Genomic DNA, 23,742 nt, shown 5'->3' on the forward strand with positions numbered 1-23,742 from the left:
GGAATTTGCATACTACCTAATAGATTAGCTAATGGGATACTGGGATAATAGCAATTCTTATTTGAACTATCTGTGTTTCAGCTCTATAAATAGCATACTGGCTTACAGAAACTCATAATATAAAGACTAGACCATCAATAATATTTTAGACTTTTCAAACAGGAACATGACCAGAGTCATAATGTGGTAACTGAGGACAGCTCTTTACAGAGCCTGAAAGAATAAAACTATCTGAATCTACCAGAAAATCTGGAAAATTTAAATGTTACTTCTCTGCTGATTAATCGTGTTTCTTATATACAAGATTACATGCCACCTGTTGATTTTTAGAAGTACTTGCATTTTTCTGATCATTAAGAGAAGCAAGCACTTCTTTGGAGCACTTTCATGATGCTTTAGAGACCTCAGTTTTCTCCTAGAACAGAACTCATTAAATGCCCTCTTTCTAGAATGGTGCAAGTACAGTAAGGAACATAAATTGAAGATTAATGGTGATCTCCCTTATTGAGGCTAGAAAATGAGCTGTGCATTCTAGAAGTAGTGTGTTGTTTGAAGCTACAAAGAAATTAAGCTCTTAACTCCATCCCTGTTCTATCAAGTCAGGGAAACTATATTGGAAATTCTCATACAAAACAATTTTCGTTTACAAGAGTACAATGTTTTTAAAGAAAAGCTTGCCTAAGGGTAACAAATCTGTATTTCTTTGCAAAAGGACGAGTATTGGTGCCATGCGGTGCAATTGAAAGATGTTGGAAACAGTCCATTCTCAGTTAATTTCTAACCTCTAGTAACTCACTTCCCCTCTGAGCTCAGTTCTGGTCCCACCATATGTTGGTCACCAAGTCAGTCTACAAACATTCGAAGTCGTGTCGCTTAGTCAGGCATTGGTCTTGGATGAGATTTCTATGTTCTGTTGTAATGCAAACAACAAAAATATAATGGAGACTGTTCATTGCAAAATAGTCTTTTGTAGCATCCATTCTCCAGTGAGGAAGCAAGGAAATGAGCCATTGTATTTAAATGCTGAACTTTCCCCATTCTTGTGTTGACTGTCCTCTTTTCCAACAGGCAGAGGGATGGTCACAAATGAAGACATTTGCTCAAGCCACCGCTTCCCCTCAGATTTAGTTTTTAGTTTCCCAAGGGCAGAAGTCTGCTGTTTTCTCCTGAATGAAATGCTGCCAAATGGGAGTGTAACAGCTGCCTTCAACACAGAAGAATAAAGTTAAATGTAGGCTGTTTTTACTTGCTGGACAAAATGTTCATATGTTCAAGAACTGACTTGCCTCTTTAGGGCTCTTTATCTTGTGCTGAAAAGCTGAGAAACACTGAGAAAGAGACCAGGTATCTTTTCAACTTTGTTCACTCTTGCAGGGAGACATTTTTAGATTCATAGGAGAATTATCAGTCCTTTCCAAAAAAGCTCTTCTCCTTGTATCCATTCCTTCCACCCCCTGACTGTAGCATTCTTCAAAACCAGGTTGTGAGGAAGAGAATCAGCCTCATGGACAGCTAGCAGAAATCTGGTTTTATTTTGTGGGTTTTTCCCTCCTCCCACTCCCCCTTTTTTCCCCAGTGTTGCATATGCTGCCAGTACTGATGACTACCCAGACACTTCTGAGTAGGACATCTCACTCTGCTTGGGACAATTCACATGTGCTCACCAGGCAGACATTTGTCTGTGGTTGGTTTCAAAACCACAAGTTCCTGAAGCTGAAATAGCAACAAGATTTAGGGCTTTTAATCATAATGATACAAAAAAAAACACCCAAAACCTTTGCCCAGTTACCTGCTAGTATTCAGAGTGTGTTCCTAATCTCCTAAAAAAGGAGATTTGCTCCATTACCACAAGTTAGTATGACTTTGCTTTTACATTTCTTGCAGCTTTCATTCCTTCTCTTCATTTCACTTTTTCTGTTTTAACATGATAAATACTGACACAATTGTTAAATCAAAATCTTTGCTACTGATAAATACAGGGTCATATGAAGTTGATAGTGTCTTTCTTCACTGTATTACCTGGCTAACGTTTAGCCTTAAAAAAAACCCAAACCAACAAAACTTGCAGCATTGTTTCCTGCATTATTTTCTTCTATTTGGGGCCTTAGTAATTGCATCTGTTATGTGTGTGTGTGTTTTTCGGGAAGCACTGGTATTTATCATGAACATAATCACAGAGGACAAGTAAGGTTAGAAGGAACCACAGTGGGGCATCTGGTCCAACCTTCCTGCTCAAGCAGGGTCATCCTAGAGCACACAGCACAGAATTGCGTCCAGACAATTCTTGAATGTCTCCAGTCAGGGATACTCCACCACCTCTCTGGGCAGTCTGTTCCACTGCCCAGTCATCCACACAGTGAAGAAGTTCTTCCTCCTTTTGAGATGAAACTTCCTATGCATCAGTTTCTGTCTGTTGCCTCTTGTCATATTGCTTGGCACCACTGAGAAGAGCCTGGCTCCATCCTCTTGGCACACTCCCTTCAGAATCTTTTAGGCATTGATGAGGTCCCTTCTCAGTTGTCACTTCTTGAGGCTGAACAGGCACAGCTCCCTCAGCCTTTCCTCATAAGAGAGAGCTTCCAGTCTCTTAATCGTCTTTGTTGTGCTGAGGATCCCAGAACTGGACACAGCACTCCAGATGTGCCTCACCAGGGTTGAGGGGCAGGATCATCTCCCTCAACGTGCTGGCAATGCTCTCCCTAATCCATCCCAGAACACCATCTGCCTTCTTGGCTACAAGGACACACTGCTGGCTCTTGGACAGCTGTTGTCCACCAGGACCCCCAAGTTCTTCTCCACAGAGCTGTGTTCCAGCAGCTCAGCCCCAGCCTGACCTGGTGCAGGGGTTACTCTTCTCCAGGTGCAGGACCTTGCACGTGCCTTTATAAAGTTCAATCAGTTCTTCTCTGGTCATCTCTCCAACCTCCCGAGGTCCTTCTGAAGGGCTGCACAGCCCTCTGGGGTACTGGCACCTCCTCCCAGCTTTGTGTTGTCAGTGAACCTGCTGAGGAGCCATCTGCCCCTTCACCTGAGTCATTGATGAACAAGGTAGACAACACTAGTGCTGGACCTTGGGGGACACCACAAGTGACAGGCCTCCATCTTGACACGTGCCACTGGGTACAGCCCTCTGGGATCTGCCATTCAGCCAGTTATGAATCCACCTCACTGTCTACCCATCCAGCCCACACTTCCTGACTTGGCCTATGAGGATGTTGTGAGACAGGGTTGAAAGCCTCACTAAAGTCAAGAGAGGCAAAATCCACTGCTCTCTCCTTATATATACAGGTTGTTGTTTCATGGCAGAAGGCAATCAGGTTGGTCAAGCATGATTTATTATTTGTGAATCCATGCTGACTTCTCCTGATCACCTTCTTGTCATTCATGTGGCTAGAGATGGACTCCAGAATGAGGTGTTCCATCACTTTTCTCAGGGTTGAGGTGAGGCTGACTGGCCAGTAGTTCTCTGGGTTCTCCTTCTTGCACTTGCTGAAGACTGGGGTGTGACATTTACTCTCTACCAGTCCAGGCACCTCTCCTGACTTCCATGGCCTTTCAAAGATGATTGTGAGCAGCCTTGCTATGGTGTCCACCAGTTCTTTCAGCACTCATGGACACAGCCTGTCAGGGCCCATGGACATGTGGATGTCAAATTTGCTTAGGTGTTCTCTAAGCCAGTCCTCCCTTCCAACATTCCTTTACACTGTTCTCCTGGGTCAAAGATGCCTAAGAGATGTCATTTCAGACCAGTGCAAAGAAGATGTTCGGCAACTCTGCGTCTTCTGTTACCAGCATCCCAAATCCATTTAGTGAAGCATCCACATTATCCTTAGTTTTCCTTTTGCTATAGTTACATTTGATGAAGCACTTCTTGTTCTCATTGACATGCTTGGCCAGATTTAATTCCAGACGGCCCCAACCTTCCCTCTTTCATTTTTACTTCTCTGACAACCTCTTTATATTTATTCCAAGTGGCCTAACCCTACTTCCATCTCCTTAATGATAAAAGTATGTCAAAATACCAGGGCTGACTTCATCAATACTTTCCTTCCCCCTCTGTCCAGTCTTCTGGAGCTGTAGTTTACAACCAGTGATTTTCCTCACAAACTCCTGGTCCTGGCTTTAAAAAATTATCTATTCTAATTCTCTATTCCTCCAGCACTAATACTACTTTAAAAAAACAGAACAAAAAACCCCAAAGGTTTGAAAACTATGCAAGATAAGAAGGATTCAGCCTATGAAGAGCCTAATACTATAAATCAGTGATACAATATTTAGGTCAATACACTTTGTAGCAGGATGAGAGTGCAAAGTGAAACTGCTGGAGTAGTGTGATCCTTTAACACTAATGAAGTGACCAGCTACATTTAAAAAGGTTTCAAATGAGCTTGTCTTTAGTTCTTGAAGGAAAGAATAGTTCAGTGGTTTTAAACATGAATTTCTATTGGCAGTAAAGGCAGATAAGAAAGAGAGAGGACAAGATGAGGAGGAAAAACCCAGCATTCAAGCTGGTTAGTTTTAGTGTCAAGGGTTACTTTACTTTCCAGTTTCCTTCTGTCCTAAAATTAACACATAACATATTGCTGAAAGACAGGAAAATTGGCTGAGTTGTTGGTTCCTCTTATATTTTTGTGCATGGATCAAGAATTCTTCTAAACTCCCAGCCTTTTCAGTGAAAATTCAAGATAAAGCTCTTGGAAGTAGAAAATCTATTCAGTGCGAGCTGAATTAATATAGTGCAACATCCTTTCAGCTAGCATAGACTGTCTCCACCAGTGTTTTCTACATCCATTTTGTTGATTAATTACTTTATTTTTCAATAATTTAAGTTCATAGTTTTCAGGAACTGTCTTGATAAGGAGAATTTATAAGTTCTGGGATTATTGGGGAAATCTTGTCCTGTTCTGAAGAATGCAGGCTGGCATTGTTGAAACCTAACTTCATGTCCCCCTTTCAAAAAAACAGAGCAAGAGCTCACACAGTAGAGTGTGGCTCCTGGGACATCCAGCCTACAGGAGGACCTTTCCTGGTTCCTTCAAAGCTTCATGGTGATCCCTGTAGACAGTCTTGACTCTCTGGGGGAGAGGTGTTGGTGCAAGAGAAAAGGATGGAGAGAGAAGGATCTCCATCCATGTGAGCCAGTGAGGGTGCTAAGAATTTATTAAGTCTGAAAGAAATGTTTTCTCCCCCAGACATCTACTGTTAGGGCTGTGATGCAACAAAATAGCTTTTTTTCAAATCACTATAGAAGGTTCTTGGAGGACAAGAATGGAAAAATTTCTGCCTGTAAATTTCTGTAATGGCATTTATTTGTATTTAAGTAATTGGTTTTTGTGTTTTGTGAAGTTGTTTTGAAAAGTGATGGGTTGTACTCCTAGAACATGGTAGCTACTGCTATAAAGTAGATCTGAATAACTGAATCCTAGCTGCTGTATTGTGTTTTTTACATTTTTAAAAGTTTGGTCTGCCCAGACTCCTGCATGCTTTGTTGTTGTAACTGGCCTCACTCTTGGCAATTTAGTAATGGGAATCTATTAATGATGGAATGATTTAATAAGACACCCATGTCTCTGCAACAGGAGATACAGTGTAGTGTTCAGTTACTGCTAATGCTGTTGGAACATGGGAAAAATAGTTTCCAAAGGATAGCTAAAAGAGAAAAATTAGCACCAAATACCTCCCTTGCACAAAGATGCCTGATTAGTCTTTATTGAGGTCTTTATGAGAACACTTTACTATTAGAATCATGCCTAACTATTAATAAATTTAATAAATAGCATTTTTGGCTTCCTGGTAGAGAATTTGATATTTCCTGGCTTTCCACATCTGTTGCTAAAGCCAAGTTTTAGTTCTTTGAAAAGCTATGGCCTGGCTTGTCTTCAAGGAACGCTTCTTGTGTCCCATCTTAAATGTGAGAACTAACCATGTACATCGTGTTCTTACATTATTGTACATATGACTGGTTTATACAGATTCTTTTTCTGACTAGGTCTAATATGAAAGTAAAGGGAGACTAGAAAAAAATGCAGGCTTCCTGCATTCAGCCACACTCAAGTGACCCCTAAGGACATCTCTCATGTCTCTGAAGTTTGCAGTGTGGAAACTGGAAGCAAGTGATACAGGTGGTGAAATGTGGCTATCTATGTACTGTACTACGTAGCGGGATCTGATTTAATCTAGTCTGTAATGCCTGCATTTTGCTGGTAGTTACAGAGAAATATTTGTCCAAGGGAAGCTCTGCAGCTGCTAAGTAAATTTAAATTTTTCAAAAAGAAAGAAAAAAACCCCCAGATTTGTTTATCATCTTCCCAGCCACTGGCTCTCACAGTACTTGAGACTGTACTTCTGATGGTTGTATGACAGGTTTATAGTACTAAGTCTTCTTCTTTATGAATCCGTACTGTGATTAAGCTGAATAGATAGAGTCTCAAATTCAATGCTAAGATAGGTTTTGCAGGTTTGGATTTTTGGTTGTGGATTGGGTTTTTTTGGTTGATGGGATTTTTTTGTTATTGTTGTTGTTGTGTTTTGTTGTTTTGGTTTGTTTTAAATTGCCTAAGACTTTTATTTCTGAATTCCCTCCAGAAAGACCTGGTGGAGAGATGATTGTATCATACCTGTATCAGAGAGTTGGATGCTTCCAGGAATGCTGATAATGCTGACTGCTCTGTAGGTGCTACAAAGTAGGTGCTAAAACAAACAGATGGGTCTCACACCTCCTGATTTCCTGAGCACCTAATGTAAAATACCACCATGATCTTTCAGTTATATCCCTCTTTCTTGAAGTAGCTTGAAGTAGGCTGATCTTCAGCATAGAAATTCCCAGTAAGAATCTGCATCCTGAGCTGAGAAACTGGTCATGACTTTGAAAATTAGAGTAAACATTGGAGTGGTCACTCAGCACAGATGGGCACTGGTGTTACCTCTTGCCCTGCCTTTCAGAAGTAGCACCCACTTCTTCTCAGGGGGACTTCTCAGAAAATGATGACCTTGAATTCTGAAAGCAAATCCAGTGCTCCAATCCAGAGAGGACTTCCCTAAGCACAAAACTATAATCTATTTTGGGGGTTACACCAATCCATGCTCTGGAGCTGGATTACTTTTGAGAATGTGTGAATTATAGGACCAAGAGGTTAGCATACAAAAGGGAGCCTGCCTTGGTAGGTACTTTATGTTACACAGCAATTGGATACAAAGGAGAAATAAAGCTAAGGGCAGACACAGTGATCCTGGGTTTTCCCCTCCCAGCACAGTGACCTGACCTGTGAATGACAGAGCTGGATTTTGACATTCTCACTTCCATGGCCAAGGATTTTTTACACTCCTGGGCCTGATAGCCCAACCCCAGCATGATGGGTTTGATGAGTTTATGAACTCATACTTGATGCTGATTTCCGTTTCTGAAGGAGAAAAAACTTGCCATGTGATATGTAAATGCAGCCAGGCCTTGTTGGGTGTCTTGTGTAAATCTAGCTCATGCACTGTAAAAAAAGTGTGAGGGGAACTGGCAGCAGCTGGCAACAATGCTTGAAGAAGTTGAAACCTGTCACAAAGGAGCTGCCACAGGTCTGCTATGGGGACCCCAGTGCAGCAGGAATGGGGGCCCAGACTGGCATTGGTGCAAATTGAAGAGGCATTGGTATCTTGAGGCAGATCTCACTTGCATGGTCTCAGCCACATGCTGTTTCATTCTCTTCCATCTATGTAGGGCAGAACTGCCCTGTCCTTGCCAAAAGTCAGATTCTTCCCCAGAAGACGTTTTGTGTTTCTTCTCATCCCGCTCTGTCTGCAGACAGACAGCGTTCACCGTCTTGCTTTGCATTCAAATTAAGTTTGCCAAAAGGTTCTCTTTCTCTGGGAGGCCTGAAGTGTCTCTTCTCTTTGCATGTGAGTGCTGAAAATACACATGTAGTCCTTGGCAAGTTGCTGGCATCGTGTGACCTTGTTTGCACCCTTACTTGCTTGAATAGGGGATTTGTGTGCCAGGGCTTAGAAAGGGGTGATTTGCAGGCTAGTAAGGGGTAACACCGTGATTAGAAATTCCACTATCTGACAGAATGCACATTTGACCTCCTAGTGTAGAATAGATTATTACTCCATTATGTAAATATTTTAAGGTTCAAGTTTGATAAAGATCAATGACCGAAATAAGTTGTGCATTCCTACCTGTCTGTAGAAGTACTTGCATGTATTGCAGTGTTTGGTTTATAAGTGTACAATAGTGGCTTTGATTAATAATGCTTTATTAGTTATAAACACAGACTTACTGAATAAATCCTACTTACTCTATTGAATGGCTCTCCCTGCCTACATAAAACCATTTAAGCAATTAGAATACTGCTATAGTTTTTCTCTATATTATAGATGTTGAGTTGTTAGTTACTCTGTCAGGTTTCCTGAATTCCTGTGTAGCAGTTCTGCTTGACCACCACTCTTGACACAAAAAGGAAATTTTATGTCCTTTCAAGTTGCATTTTATGAAGAGAAAGGGCAGGCGTGGTAACACGGGGTTTCACAGAATTGTAGAGTCATGGCAGTTGGAAAAGACCTTAAAGATCATCCCAAGAAAAGAGGAGGGGGTGGGGGAAAGGGTGTGTCTCTCTTGCTGACCTTTGCTGTCCTCTTCTATGCCAGGATCAGAGAATGAGACTGGAGAGGCACAAGTATCCCTTGTGTTTCAAAAGAGTAGAAGAGTGTGCCTCAGAATAGTGGCATAAGGCCATAATCTTGTGGAGAGCTCACCTCTGTCTTTTTCTAGAAGACAAAGGTTTGTAAATCTGGTTTCTTTTCCTCCCCTTTCTATATAAAACACAAAGCACTGGCAATCATTGTTTTATCTACTACTGAAATGCAGCCGCCAGTGCAGAATAACATGAGAACAGTTTGAAAGGAAACATGGAACGCTATATTCAACTGAAACTAATTACCTGATTAGGTTTTGGCCTGGCTGTGTGGGTTGACATCCAGTGGACTTGGCGACAATACATGCCAGCAAAGCCAAGTCTAGTCTTGCTTCGTTTAAAGGCTCTGGACAAAACTTCTTGGACTTGCATGCTGAATGCTAAGCAGTGTGAAAATAGGCCACTGAATTAAAGTACCCATGGCTACAGTGGATGTTCAGTGGGGAGATGGCATGGTTGCAGATGAATGAACTTTTTTGTGGTTTAGAAATACTGGTTTCCATTTAAAGGTGGTTCTGTTTCAAGCAAACACTCTGGTGAAATTTAACTCTGCATCAGAACATCCTCTGTTTACAGCTATATGATTATCACTTTTGTTTCCTTCAGCACTTCAGGCTTCTCCCTTTAGAGACTTAGTCCAAGTCTGACATTGAGATCTTGTAGACTTAGAAAATAGCCTTAAGCAATGTTATCTCACTTAGTCTGCCAGAGTAGTTCCTTTTCTTTATCTCCACAGAAGTTAAACATGTTAGGTCAGCTTTATTAGGTGAGAAGCATTTGTTACTGCTATTGTCTTCTTTTGTACCTTTATGGCAAGCACTTTTTTCATCTTTTGGTGTCATTGTTTGGAAAGTGACCTGTTTTCTAAATGGGAGTACCTATGCAACATCTGAAGTGTTAGATGTTATAATTACCAGTGTGATGGCAGTTTTTTTGTCTAGGCATCTCTCTAAAGGAAAAAAAAAATTAAAATCATTACATGGAAGGGTTTGAAGCTTTACCTTGAGGAGAGGGATAAGTCTTTCTTCCGTACGCTGTAAAAATATCCATTAAGAATAAAGGCGAATAGAGCACTTCAGAAAGACTTGGAAGTGTTCTAGTCTCCAAATGGGAAGCTTCTGTGCACCCACTTCTGGCACTGAAGAGATCCTCTGTTCTCCTTTCCCATGGAGAGGGATATGAAATGAACTGCCAAATGAGCCGTTCACGTCCAAGCATTGACTTTATAAGGAAGTTTAGTGCACCTAGTCTGATGTTCTGGAAGCACATCGAGACACATTACTAAAATGGATTGGATGAGAGCTGGTAAGAGATGCTCCACAGAACAAGAATACATAATAGGCAACCCTAGGAAAAAATATTTTTGCTATCTGGCTGACTATTTTAACTTAGCAACAAACTTATGTGGTAACTTATTCCTTAAAATCAAAAATAAATATTGAATCCTCTCGTGTTTACAAACCTTCTTAAACCATTTTCCCAAGAGGCCTTGCAGTTGTGAAGTCCTCGAAGTTGTGTTTAAGCATTTCCTCTTACTGCAAAAATAAATCCATCAAGATTTTGGCCTCATACAAAGACAACAGATACAAGCCTGTAAGTGCCATAAGAGCCCTAAGAAACTTCAGAAGCAATTTAAAATAATAAAAATAGGTTTTTGGACACCCCTTGCTACTTCTGTGGGGCGTGAGGCTGGGCTGGGACTTGGGGGCTGAAGAGACATGGGCATGCACTTTGTGTAACCTGGTATTCCCTTGCCCTCTCCCCTGCCATCCCCAAATCAGCTCTCACCATCTTGGCAAGAGGCTCTTGAGCCTTTGCTAGCCAGGATTTTGCCCAGCTGTTTGGCCCAGGATTTCACAGAGAAGGAGCAGACGCTTCTGGCTGAAGCTGCTGTAAAACCACCACTTCAGCCTCAAAGCATTAGTGTCCCTGTGGGGAAAAACCAAGCGGCTGGAGAGTTTGGGGAGAGCTGAGGGGGAGCAGTGTGACTTCCCAAAGGGCCGCCTGGCCTCTTCATGATATGTAATCACCCAGGAATAGAGCTAATCTAGGAAAAGTGATGGGATTATAAAGGCGATAAGATCTCCACTTCTTCTAAAAGCGCGTGTGAAGTACCAGCTCCATTCCAGCTCTGTGGTTTGGGAATACGTTTCTGCTAACAGTGCCTTGCGTTGTCCTTGCAGGATGGTTTGGAAATTCGCCTTCTCCGTTTTTCTGATGGCAGCAGTGGTTCGGGTGTCGGACACCAGGAAGAGCCGCCCTGCGGGCGCCATTCCCTCCCCGTACAAAGGCAGCGGCAGCAACCACTCGGAGCGGAGGCAGCAGCTGAACAAGGAGGTGTTGGCCTCCAGCCAGGAGGCCCTGGTGGTCACCGAGAGGAAGTACCTCAAGAGCGACTGGTGCAAGACGCAGCCGCTGCGGCAGACTGTCAGCGAGGAGGGCTGCATCAGCCGCACCATCATCAACCGCTTCTGCTACGGGCAGTGCAACTCCTTCTACATCCCGCGGCACGTCAAGAAGGAGGAGGAGTCCTTCCAGTCCTGTGCCTTCTGCAAGCCACACAAGGTCACCTCTTCCACCGTGCAGCTGGAGTGCCCCGAGCTGGACCCACCCTTCCGACTCAAGAAAATCCAGAAGGTCAAGCAGTGCCGGTGCATGTCTGTGAATCTGAACAGCTCAGGCAAACTGTGAGAACGGGCATGTGGCTGCTGCTTGGTGTTGCCTCCATCAGCTTTACTGCTGCCTCTCCTCTCCCGCTGAGCAGACTGTCCATTTTGTTGGTGTTTCTTCTTTCCATTTTTTTTTCTTTTTTTTTTTTTTTTTTCTTTTATATGTTTCGTTTTCTTTCAGGAGGCATCCCTCCAGCAAGGAAAGGCTCCTTGTCACTTGCCTACTGGAATAACGCTTTTTAACCGGCTGTGTTAGGCACTTCACCATAAATATTTTAAATATCACCTGGCAGTTGAATCTTCTGGAGTGGAGCAGGCTCACAGAAGTTTGGATTGATCATCTAAGTGACCAGTTGGCTGAATCCAGCATTAAATGTTTCCACTGTGTGGAGTAAAGCCCTCTGCCCTACACTCCAGTTCCCTCCACAAGCTGAGAATGCCTTCCCCTTGCTTTCATCTGGAGCTTGCTTCTCTCACTTGGAAGTGCTGGGGTGCTGCCCAGGACTGGGGGACACGGACTGGGGAGAGCAGTAATGTGTGAAAAGCAAGCGAGAGTCTCCGATGAGACTCCTCTCCTTAAGACGGCTTCAATTGTGCAATGACAAATGATTCTGGGCTTGTTGTCTGAACGGCAGATCAGAAGCAAGGGGAAGAGGGTGAGGCACTGGGTCAGCCACGGTGACCACAGAGCAGACTGAGGGTGGGTTCTGATGCTGTTGTGGTTAGAGTATATTGAACACATGGCCTCTGCAGCAATGTTTATTTTGTAACCTAGCTATAGTAAACAGCTGTTTAAAGTATTATAGACCTAGCCATGTATATTTTTCTTGTGGCAGAGTATGCCAGCGATTAAAATATGTTAAGAGACTCAGTTGCTAGGTCGGCTGCCTGGCTTAAAATGGACATGGTTTTACTATGCTTTTGGTAGGTTTTTGTATGTTAGATATGTGTGTGTGTGTGTGTGTGTGTTTCTTACTCCAAAAAGGACAACATCCATTTATGACCTTATATTTATGCCTGCTCAAACCAGGGGAGGTGGAAGGGTAGTGGGAGAGAACACTTAAAGGAATGATGTGTCCCGAAAGGTATAAAAGCACTGTCACACAAAGGACAAAGTTTGGTCATTGCTGGACTGAATACAAAAGCTACATAAGTGTCATCAAGTTTTGGGAGTGGTGTCTCTCCCATGACTGGAAACCATGTTAATGTGTTAGTGTTAAAGGACAAATGCCTCAGTCAGTGCTGCTGGAATGGGTCACAGCTGTGGGAGCAGGGAGGGAATAAGTTGTAATTGCTACACTATTGGTGGTCCACTCAGTTTTTGAGACCTGCACAATAAGTGTTGGTGAACACTTTCAGTTCATTTTAAATCATATTATATTGTTATTCAGTTGATGGAGTTTTACATGTCCTCTATACCCCATTTGTCACAGTTCTGATCTGTATTTGTCCCAGCTGCATTAAAATCCTGTCTGAAACCAGCCCCTTCCCCCAAACCAAAGCCAGTGTGCACACACTTGTCTGAAGCTTACAAATTGACATGCTGACTCCCTGTGCATGTCTCACAGTTCAGCCTCTGCAGCCTGATGCCAGAGCCCCTCCCCACCAGCCTCCTCCCATGCAGCCACTTCAAGGGGTTAATGTGCTCAGCACTGTCGCCAGCCGGGGCTTCAGAGCCACGGGTCTCCACTATGTGACACAGGCCTCCCTAAGAGGCTTTCAGGACTGATCTCCACCAGAGCTCCAAGCGGTTTACAGGGGCTGGCGTGGGCAGGGTGAGGTTGGTGGGGTCTGGCAGCCCTGTTACATGAACAGAAGTTGCTTTTCTGCTGTGACCTTCCAACGTGTCAGAAGTGCCCAGGGAGACTCCTCGCGCAGGGAATGCTTTAGGGGCTCTTGCTGCTGCCCTGTGGCATCGTGCCAGCCCCAGGATGGGCACAATTCAGAATAGGCCTGAGAGTGTGGGTGTGGTGCAGAGGGGGAAGGTGGCAATACAGTCTACTAAGACTCCTGGGGATCTCAGTCTTCATTTGAAAGGAATGAACTGAAAGTCAAACATTTTGGAGCAGAGAGAGAAAATCACCCTAGTAAATTCACATAAGAAAAACATGCAAGAATCTTTACCTTTAAGCTATGCCCTGCCTGGGTTTTTCACCAGTTTGAAATATGAATATGCTGCAGCTTAAAGCTCCTTCTAGGAGCTGTGTTTATGTAAAAACTGAGTTGAGCTTGTAATGGTTAAAACTGTATTTAATTCTTGTTTTATAAATGACAACAAAAAATGAAGAAATGCTTTAAGTATAATGTAATTATTTTATAGGTCAACTATTAAATTATAGATTAAATAATAAAGCTACTCTAGGGTTATATGGCATCCAGGTGTTTTGCTTCAAGAGTTTGTGTGCAACTGCTCTCTAACCAGTACATTGTCCAGCTGCCTTTTCACCCTCCCAAATATAGGTAAATGATGTCTCACCCCGACAAGTTGGGAAAACCTAACTACTTCTCCCCTTGTTTCCCAATACTTCTCCTCAGAAGTACCTGGAAAGCAAGACAGAAAAGACACAAAAATGAGATGCACTATTCTTAGATTCTGGAAACAATTCTGCATGCAGTTATTCTGGGTTTTTTGGTAAACTGCTGAGCAAAGCTCCACCACTGGCTAAAACATCACCATCATTTACCACAAGAGAAGTAACTGACCTAAATAATTTTGTTTAAAATATATATAGACCCTTTTGTAACAGGCACCGAACCACTTAAAAGGAAAAAAAGTTCTAAGATATAGGTGAGCTTCAGCTATCAGATACAGGTTGCTCTCAGCTCTTGGACAGGTTCACCGTATGGCAGTCCAAACACAGGGTAGTATTTTGAGGTTTGTGGTTTTTTCTTTTTCCTTTACCAACACAGAGGTAATGCAGTTTCTCAAGGGAAAATTTCTGTGTGGAAAGGGAGCTGTCACAGTGATTGATGAACTTCCATGTGACCAGAAGAGATGCCTGTGATGGGTCTTGAAAGAAGCAGGAGAACCTAGACCACAGCTAGCAAGGGAGGGCTAGGTGCTTTATGGCACTACACTTGTAGGAGCCCTTTGCTGTCTTCCCTTCCCTGTCTCTTGCCCAAATCTTCTCACAGTTCAGTGTTTGGAGACTTTTTTTTTTAGTAGCTGTTACTTTAGAGAATTAGTGTCTTACTTTGCCTTGGCTCCCTGGGTGTGGTCAGGCTCCCTGCTCAGACCTCCTAAGTGCCTCTGTCACTTGGCTCTAAGGGAGCTCAGCAGTCACCTCCTCAAATGCCCCTCTCTCATTTCCAGCCATCTCTTGGCCAGCCTGCTGCTTTTGCAGGTCGTGGATTGCCCAGCACCCACCTGAACATCTGCAGCTTGAGGCACAGCCCAGACTCCAGCTCCAGTTCTCTCAGTCTGTTGCTGCCCAAGTGCTGTACTGTCATTTTACCAGAGGCTTATGCCGTGATCCAAAAATCTCCCCCTTGTGGAAGCAATCCAAGAACAAGGTGAATCTCCCCGAGTAGATGGAAAAGCTGTAGGTCAGACAGATGTAGTTACTTCATAAAGTGGACAGGTGCTACAGGACAGGGGAAGGGAGCAGGGCAGTGCATGTTAAACTGAACCACAGTGGGACTGCCACGTTGGGAGGGCCCCAGTTTTGGGTGGGGGGCAAGTGGAATTTCTAAGAGTGTAAATCCAACGAACAGCTGGGGAATAAATGAGGTAACAGTGCTGAGGCAGTAGGGACCCTTTAGTTCAGAAAGCCATCAATTTTTTGAGGCCATGGACTTACCACTGGATGCTTTTAAAAGCAGGTTGGATGAATATCAGATAGAGGAGTAGATGGGTCTGTTATAAGTGAGAGAATAGCTCATAAAAGCTGTTTTATAATGAGAATCCTCTTGATGAGTGGCAAACATGAATGGACTGGGGCATGGTTTTCTCTTTTCAACCTTTGCTGACTTGTGTACACTATCTTCAGAAAAACTCAACTTCATCAGTTTTCACTTATTCTGTCCACAGCAGTTTACAATTTGTGTAACTGAAGTAACTGGTATAGTGGATTTATCACAAATTTAGCTTTGCTTTTAACCTAGAGTCTTCACCAAAATAATTGCAATGCAATGACTTGTCGTATGTTCTCTTAATGAAATTGATAGTTGCTTTATAGCTTTTTTCAGTGATCAGATCAAAACTGATCACTGAAAACTGGGCAAAAAAAAAAGTCTGTGGAAGATCCCTCTAATTATTATTCCCACGGCCACAGTTGGTTAATACTTAACTAAGTTTTGGAAGTGTTTGGGGGATGATGAAAGGTGCTACAAAAAAAGCTAACCCACTACAGTGTCATGACGTGACAAAGTACCATGCTTCTGAAAGGCTTTAATTGGCACGCAAAACAACATGAATCCTCTTAGCTCTTCATAAAAAAACAGATTGTTCTTGCCAGCAAGTCACATCTGCTGCTCAGGTATGAAAGTCCTTCTTTTGCTGCTGCACTTAACTAACAGTGAGCAATGCGTGGTGTTAGTAATTAACAAAGGCTCAGAGTTTTTTTCTGTGAGAACTTGTAGAAGTAGGGCCAGCTCTTAGAGTGCATGATGTGGCAGTAAAGGGGAGGATTGCAGCAAATGAGGGGAGAGGGGACCAGTGGGGGGTTCAACCTCTTTAAAACATACCCAAACAAACAAACAAAAGAACAGTGGTCCAGAATTCTGTAAAAAGTTGAGTATGCTGCTAAAAACAAAGAGCAGAAGTGAAACTTGTGCTGTGAGTCCCCCTTTGGATGTTCTGTAGGTCCACTGTCATGCTGCACATAGTGGGATGCTTTGCATGGATGTTTGAGACAGGCTGGAGAGGAGCTATATAGAAGAGAGATGTTCAACCAAATAGGTTGTGTCTGAGTAGAATGAAAGAATTATCTACATAGCAGCATGTGATCATAATATGGTTCCATCAGCTGCAGTCAACGCTTCTTCAGAGAGAGAGGCTTCTACCATCCATGCTGCAGATCCTGTAGAAAGGGTCTGTATGTATGTATGTGACATTTCAGAGGTTGCTGGACCTTTTAGGAGGTTTCTGAAACACTTGTATATATATAAAGGGATTATAATATGCAGATAATATTTTTCAATGCATATTTTTGACTTAATAGCAATTTCTTGAGACTCTTAATTCAGCAGTGTTAGTAGGACCAGGTTACAAACCTGAGCCAAGTGCAAGACCGGGAGGCATGCACAAGTTGCAGAAGTGAGTTTTACATAGTCTCCTTGGGTAAGGAATGCTGAAGCTCTCACTACCACAAAGAGGTATTATATCCATGTATCTGGGAATTTCTGTCACTACCCTTCCAACAGGCAATCAATAGGAAGCCATATTTCCTCTGCTCTCTTCACGAAGGCTCTTCCTCAGTCACGGGAGCCAGAATGGGATGTGCTGCTTAGGGAGCAAACAGTTTGTAGCACACTACAGAATAGGCAAAGAGTGATGAGAGAAGGCAGTTATTTCATTGTTATTCCTTTTATTTTCTTATAAATTAACATTCTAAAAAAATTGGAATAGAAACACTAAATACAGTATTGCACATAGTGATCTTTGTTAGATGATCTATTATTTCATTTAGTATAGTAATATACATACTGTAGGTACTGAAGAGAACAGGAAAGCTACAAATGAAAACATGCTACTGTATCCTTGCACTTAGGAGCAAAGTTAGGAGGAAAAGACTATTGTTTACATAAATACAAACATGGATTTGAATCAGTGCCATTAAAATAGCTTTACTCTTTAAAGTTTGTTTTTCTTCTATAAGTTAGTTGTAACAGCAAATAATCTCTTATTTTCTCTTCCCCAAATAGTAATGCTACTCCCATCAACACAAAATTTTAGAATTCCATTCTTGGTAATTTATATCCCTGCCAGAAATTACTACTAGTACAGATTTTCACATAGGTTTATCAGCAACAGGAGACTTGCTTTTCACATAGTGAAAAAAAACATATTTTCTAGTGCTTGGTATATGTGAAGAATAACAGATTCCTGAGGTCATATTTTGCGCTTCCTTTTATGAGACCCTGTAGAGTATACTAGCCTCTGAACAGCTCGGAATGTCTCTTGATGTGCTAGATTAGACAGGGAATAATGCAACCCAGCAGGTTAGAGCTCATCTGCCTTACCCCAGTGTCTTCCAGGCTCCAAAGCTGTGAGCACGTGCATCCAACTGAGTTGCACACACAGTCAGCTTTCAGGAAAAATTAGCTTTGAAAGAAAAACGTTATCAATCAAGCCGATTGGTTTGGGGCTCTTAAATAAGGACTGGAGGAAGGGGTTGTTATCAGTTGAGCATTCTAAAACTGATACAGTGAATTCAACAGTTCTGAATAGGAAGTAAGCATGTGGTCTAAAATGGAAGCCCTAAGTCATATATTTCAATCATTAACCTCGTAGTAAGGGACTCTGAAAGCCCGGAGGAAATGTCTGTAATTCTGTTAAGTGTGAAATCGATGTCAATTAGTTGGTAGTCTATGTTCTGTCACTAGAATTGGCTACTGTTTTCCATAAATGTTGTCTCCATGTGCATCTTTTAATGGCTCTCTAAAGGAGTTTTAAATTAACTGTAAAGCTAATTCCAGAAGGGAAGTCATGTACATGTGGCCAAAAGCCTGTCTGACTTAAGTGATCAGCAGTTAAAACTATACTATACCTTCTAAAGTTCATGTAAAAGTATTAGCTGCTTTATATAGTAACAAACTATAATAGCCAAATCTCTCATACTCTCTATCATACTTCTGTGCTTTTCATTATTTTCTTGCTTTTTCAATTTTTTTTTTTTTTTTTTTTTAATGCTGGATTTCTGAACCCCATACCACCTGGCATTCACTATCTGGCAAAAGATGAAGTAAAAGTATGCTGCCTTATCGATTTTAAAGATAGTTACAGTAAACATCTTGTTCCACAAATATTTAGTCATGGAGGGCAACCAAACAAGTTGGGAAAGCATCGATTATACTGTATAAACAGCACTTAACGATTCAAAATACAAACTACAAATGCCAACATGAAACGGATACAAACAATTCACTAGGAGTAACATTTCTTTCCCTAATCTAAGTGCAGTGCCATGAAGTATTTGTGTTAGATGTTGCCAGTAGGAATGGAAATGTTTTACTGTACCAAGTAGCATTCTTATGAAGTTCAATTTAATGCAATTTTCAGCATGTTCAGAACTGATGCAGATGCCACTTTTTATTCATGCTGACTTGTCCTATTTGTAATATACCATACACTTTACAAAATACCATTTCTGAGTGGCAAAGGAGATACAGAGTACAGGGAAGGTGTTTCAAGTCCATACCTAGTCTATTTCTGGGCACTCCATTGAAGTGATTACATTCATGAATGAATGTACAATAACACATCAGTTGGTGGAAAACTCTAGAGAACAAAAAGCAAATTTTAAAAGGCCAAGGAAGCAAATGATCAGGATGATGTAGTTTCCTCCCCACCCACAGGCATGTTGAGTTTTGGTAACCAGGTAACAATGGCTTTTGAATTTCTTCTCTCAGATTTTCATACTTATCTTTGCTTTCTGAAAAACAAAACAAATTTAAAAAATAAGGACAAAATTTGAGTATACACAAAATCACCTTACACAAATATGAAAAGCACAGAAATACATAGGCAAATGTTTGATTATATTTACTGTAGAACTGAGTTTATAAATTACCTTTGAAGCTAGAACTGGAGTAGACTACAGCTATACACTGCTTGTGAAATATTTTTGTTTACTTTCTTTTTCACTCATTAAATTTTCACTAAGACTGTAGGTCCCTGTTTCAGTGCAAGTAAGAATGATACATGAATAATGAAACAAATAGTTATTTCTTAAATCTCAGTGTTTTCATATAGAACAGTATATAAGTTTGATGCAGAAATCCAGAACAATGTTAATGTGGGTTTTTTTTGTTTGTTTTTTAAATAACATGTTGATCTGCTTTTAAATAAAATTGATAAAATGTAGTTTATAATTCCTTACCAAGCTAGCCATTTACATTTCTTGTGGCAATAACTACAGTCAGCTCTGACTAAACATTCAAAATAAGAAACAATAAATGCAATATTATTGCTTTCTGTATCAGATTATATTAGTTAGAATACAGTAAATTACCACATGCTTCATTTACAAGATGTGTCACAGATAATATGACTACATAGCTATGACTACAAAGCACCAAAGAATTAAGTCATGTCTTGGGTTGGTGGGGGAGCAGAGGACACAGACAGGGACCCAGACACATGAAAAAAATCTAATATTTTTCAAACATAAATGATGGCCAGTTGCTACAGCTGTGATTTAAATGTGAGGTACCAGAATAATTTTTATGTAAAACCAGTCATGATCCTCACAATGGTTATGCAATCATAGGGGAAAGGTTTCACTGAATGACCAGAATTACTTCTCTATTATAACTGAAGTTACTTATTTGTTTTCAAAAAAAATGGTGAAAGCAGGCTATTATCTTTTTCTAGAGTTTCTATTCCAAGCAAATCCATGTGAGTGGATCAGAAACCACTGTATTTGATACAGAGATTCAGCTTGAAAAATGTGTAACTATCAAAATTCTTCCTTTCATTCTGTATCTGTAGAAAAGAGGGTGAATATGAACTGAATAAGCTGGAAGACCAAAACTGCCTTTCTGCTTTCTATGTGCATCCTACACCAAGACTGGGAAAAACACGGATTGGCACAGTGGGGCAATAATAAACTGTTCTTGCTTGTGCTACATCTGGTTTGTGGAGTAATATTCACAGGCAGATTTCAAGTTTGTTAATTTAACTCCTTTAAGGAAAAATGTTAAACATTAAAGAAAAAAAACCAAAAAATAACCCAACCAACAAAAAGAAGAACAAAAACATACTTCAAGAATAACCTGCCTATAAAATGCAAAGAGAAAAAGGTAGAAGTGATATAAAGTATTGCTACAATTTTTACTTACAATTCCAGAGTCATGTTTTGGTCTAATATTGTATAGCGACTTCCCCTTTTTCTGCCTGCAGACTTCCTCGGCTTCTTTGACCCTGAAGAGAGACAAAATCTATAAATATTCCTGTACACCAACATTTACAAAGACAATGCAGTATATAACTTACAAGTTAAGGCCTGAGGACACAAGTGGCTAACTTTATTCTCCATATATTCATTAGCATGCTCCACAAAATAGCTCTCGCACTCCAGGTCTGTTGTAGCCATACCCAGCACTTACATGGACAGGCATAATCAATTACATAATCAATTTTAGTTACAAAAGCAATCAGTACTTGCTGTATGAGGGTTTAAAATACACTGGATGACATTAAGTTTGCATTTCAGAGCATTCATGCAAATACTGCCAAGAAAGCTCCTTTTCATCACTTTTTAAAATAATTCTTCACCTATTCCAACCCTCAGGTTGATTACAGTTCAAACAAAGTTTGTCACCAAGCTATGTTTCCTTCCGCCCATTTTTGTTTGTATTTAAAATGGCAAAATAGCTTAACCAAAATTTCCATGGAACATGATGTTTAACCCATGGTAATGCATGTCAATGCAGGCATCTCTTTAATTCCAAAGCTGAGGAACTTCAAGGCTTACATGACCACTGGGGATGAATGCACTTGGGCTGCTTGGATGTAAGGAGAGGAGCAGGTTCTAAAAGTAAGGGTCCACTTCTTAGTGCTTCCTGACATGGCAAACAGTACCAAATTAGGACCTTGTGAAATCCCACCAAATTTTTGGTGCGAGAAATGTCCTTTTTTGTCATGCAGATAGGAAACAAACTGAAAGGCAGAGGACTACACTCAGACTGGGAACCTGTCAGAGTCAAGCTGATGGGTTCAATGTCACACTGTAAAATGTTTCTTTACAATTTTTACTCATTTTATATATCAACCTTGTAAATACACATGATTGCTGAAACACCAATAATACAGATTTATATTATAAATTCACTGAGCTGCAAAGAAGTAGATAAACACTTTCTATAAGAAAACATTAAATCATGTGAGATCTTTAATTTTATTTCAAGGAGAGATGAGAATTTTTTGGATTCATAAGAAAGTAGAAAACAAAAATGTATATCCTATATTGGCTTGATCTTGCCAAAAATATGGTCTTGAGATGGCACTTAGTCTGACTTTTCACCATTATCCAAGAGTAAAAAAAGAAGCAAGAGCTAAATGATATTAAGAAATCATATATCCTTGGCCAGTTTCTTGCAGTTCATCTCCAGACCACTTGTATGTCTGTTATTCCACTGAGGCTGCACAGGCCAATCTGAGAATCCAACACTGTGCTACTATTATTTTTGGGTATTTTTGTGTGTGTGGTAAGGGCCAAAAGTTTGAAAATAAAACTCCAGCTGAGTCTGCTAAGTGCATTAAAAAAACCACCTTCACATTCATCTCTACTTTATTCAGCTTCTCCAGACACACCTTGTTCTTTTTGTAAGTTTCAAATTTATACTTTCAAAAACTAATTTAAATGTCAGTTCTTTTCCAGCACTTCCACAAGCTGCCCTTCTCATTCGATGGCTTTGTCTGTTGCCAGTGTAGGGAGACCTTCATGTGCACAGGTTGGGGGGGAAAAAAGCTTTGAAACCTGTAATTTCAGGCTGTAATGCTTTCTCTCTGACTGCAAACCAGATAGATTCCAGCCCAATTTAGAACAAAAATGTCAAGCAGCCAAATGTATTTAAACATTTAAAATGTATTGAAAATGTATTTAAATAGATTCAGTAAAAGTGGCAGCCAAAATGTAGTGATAGCTTCAAATTGAAACTTATGGGAATGATACAGAACGAAGAAAAATTCAAAGACATTTTCTTTTCCCTGTAACAATTTTTCTTCTGCTTCATGTCTACTTTTCTCCAAAGGAGGAAAAATATCTGTGACATTGATCTTCCCCGATCTTTCCTAAATATTCAGACACATTCCAACCTATCAAAAGCCACTCTTAGTAAGTCAGATATAAAATAACACATCATATGATTTCCTCTTTTTCAAATACATGTATAGATGGTTCCCTTCACTATAGACATCATTTAAATAACAAAATGAAATCTTACTTGTGAGTAAATTAGTATCAAATCCCAGTACTTGTACAGGGACTATACAAGTACTACTGACTTTATCAAAGTTACTGTTTTATCGAAGCAGTGTAATATATGCAGGTATTCGGACTACTCAACATGCAAATGGCAGTATATGTAACATATAAAAATATTTATCAAACCAGTTCACACAGATCTAAATGTTATTCTTGGGAAATGCCAGGGAATCTTCAATTCCAGTCTTTGTCCCACCTAAATATCTCCATTCCAGGATGGATTACCCACTGTTTGCTAACATACCAGGTCACAAGACAACACAAGCTCCCTGTGGGTCTCATGTTAATTCAAAACAAAAATCCTCACACAGTAAGGAACCCTTCATAATGCAGTTCTTTTCTAAAGACCAGGTCCCATTAAGTGTCATTGTCAGTGTAACACCTCTACATATTCTGCTTCAATTAGATTAAACAGCTTTTTGGAGAAAGACTGTCTCCGCCTGAAACAGCACAATGTTAATAACATGCCACCCTGTGAAGGAAGAAGTCAGAAAGAAAGTCTGTGTGTCCCTGAAATGGCACTTCAGAAAATGATCCACAACCTCCAGACTGATAAGTGACAATCTAAAGGTTGTGCCACCCAAATCTCCAGGATTATGTAAGAGGAGTTGGTCTCAAGAATATGGTTGCGGTCCTCAAGGTTTTGGGAGATTTTATGAAATTCCTTGGAGTTTCAGCCTATTTATTCATACCAAGAGAAATTCAGAAGATGAGAAGCATTACTCCCTAATGCACTTAAAGCTGAGAGCTAGCAACCACTCAGTTCCAGTTCCAACCACATCACTGACTCACTGTGTGGGTTTGGGACAGTTCACAGCCTCCTGGCTCGCATCCTGCTCTCTGTGCAGGAAGATCCAAGCGGTTGGATAGAGCCTCAGTGAAGCCCATGTGACCCATACATACGCTTCTTCAGCAATAAATGCCCTGATAAATGTAAATATAGCACACCAAAGACTCATTTCAAGGAGGTTTAGCTTGTGACCATATTAAATCTGGAAGCATGGAGAACTGTATAAAAACAAGAAAAGCCATCAGACTGGTGAAATAGAGGCAAAGGCAACTATTAACCTTCCACAGGGCTAAATCATAAACCAGTGAGTGTAGTTACCAATTTTTTACAGTGTGCAAATATATTTTGTGAAGGCTGATCATTCAGCTTAATTAAGATTTTATTAAAAGTAAGATTAAATTAGCTTAATCCTTCTGGAGAAGGATGTGTTTTGTAGGAGCATCTGCACCGTT

The 23,742-nt window shown here is 40.8% G+C and overlaps 2 protein-coding genes across 7 annotated transcripts in view; one reads left to right on the forward strand and one right to left on the reverse strand.

Moving 5' to 3' along the window:
* GREM2 (gremlin 2, DAN family BMP antagonist) overlaps window positions 1-13,724 on the forward strand; it is a 41,424-nt gene extending 27,700 nt beyond the window's left edge. The window contains exon 2 of the mRNA XM_086877694.1: window positions 10,865-13,724. Within this exon, the coding sequence (XP_086733820.1) occupies window positions 10,866-11,372 (507 nt within the window). The 5' untranslated portion in view covers window position 10,865 and the 3' untranslated portion in view covers window positions 11,373-13,724. The remainder of the gene's footprint in view (window positions 1-10,864) is intronic.
* Window positions 13,725-18,169: 4,445 nt separating this feature from the next.
* The window catches only part of FMN2 (formin 2), a 157,730-nt gene continuing 152,157 nt past the window's right edge, over window positions 18,170-23,742 (reverse strand). For all 6 annotated transcript variants that reach the window (XM_086877691.1, XM_086877692.1, XM_086877689.1 and 3 more), the window contains 2 exons: window positions 20,354-20,435; window positions 18,170-18,945 (listed from right to left, as the gene is read on the reverse strand). In XM_086877691.1, coding sequence (XP_086733817.1) covers window positions 18,919-18,945; window positions 20,354-20,435 — 109 coding nt within the window. In that variant the 3' untranslated portion in view covers window positions 18,170-18,918. The remainder of the gene's footprint in view (window positions 18,946-20,353; window positions 20,436-23,742) is intronic.

The sequence above is a fragment of the Cyanistes caeruleus genome, chromosome 2 (assembly GCF_971803275.1).
Source record: "Cyanistes caeruleus chromosome 2, bCyaCae1.hap1.1, whole genome shotgun sequence".
Taxonomy (NCBI): domain Eukaryota; kingdom Metazoa; phylum Chordata; class Aves; order Passeriformes; family Paridae; genus Cyanistes; species Cyanistes caeruleus.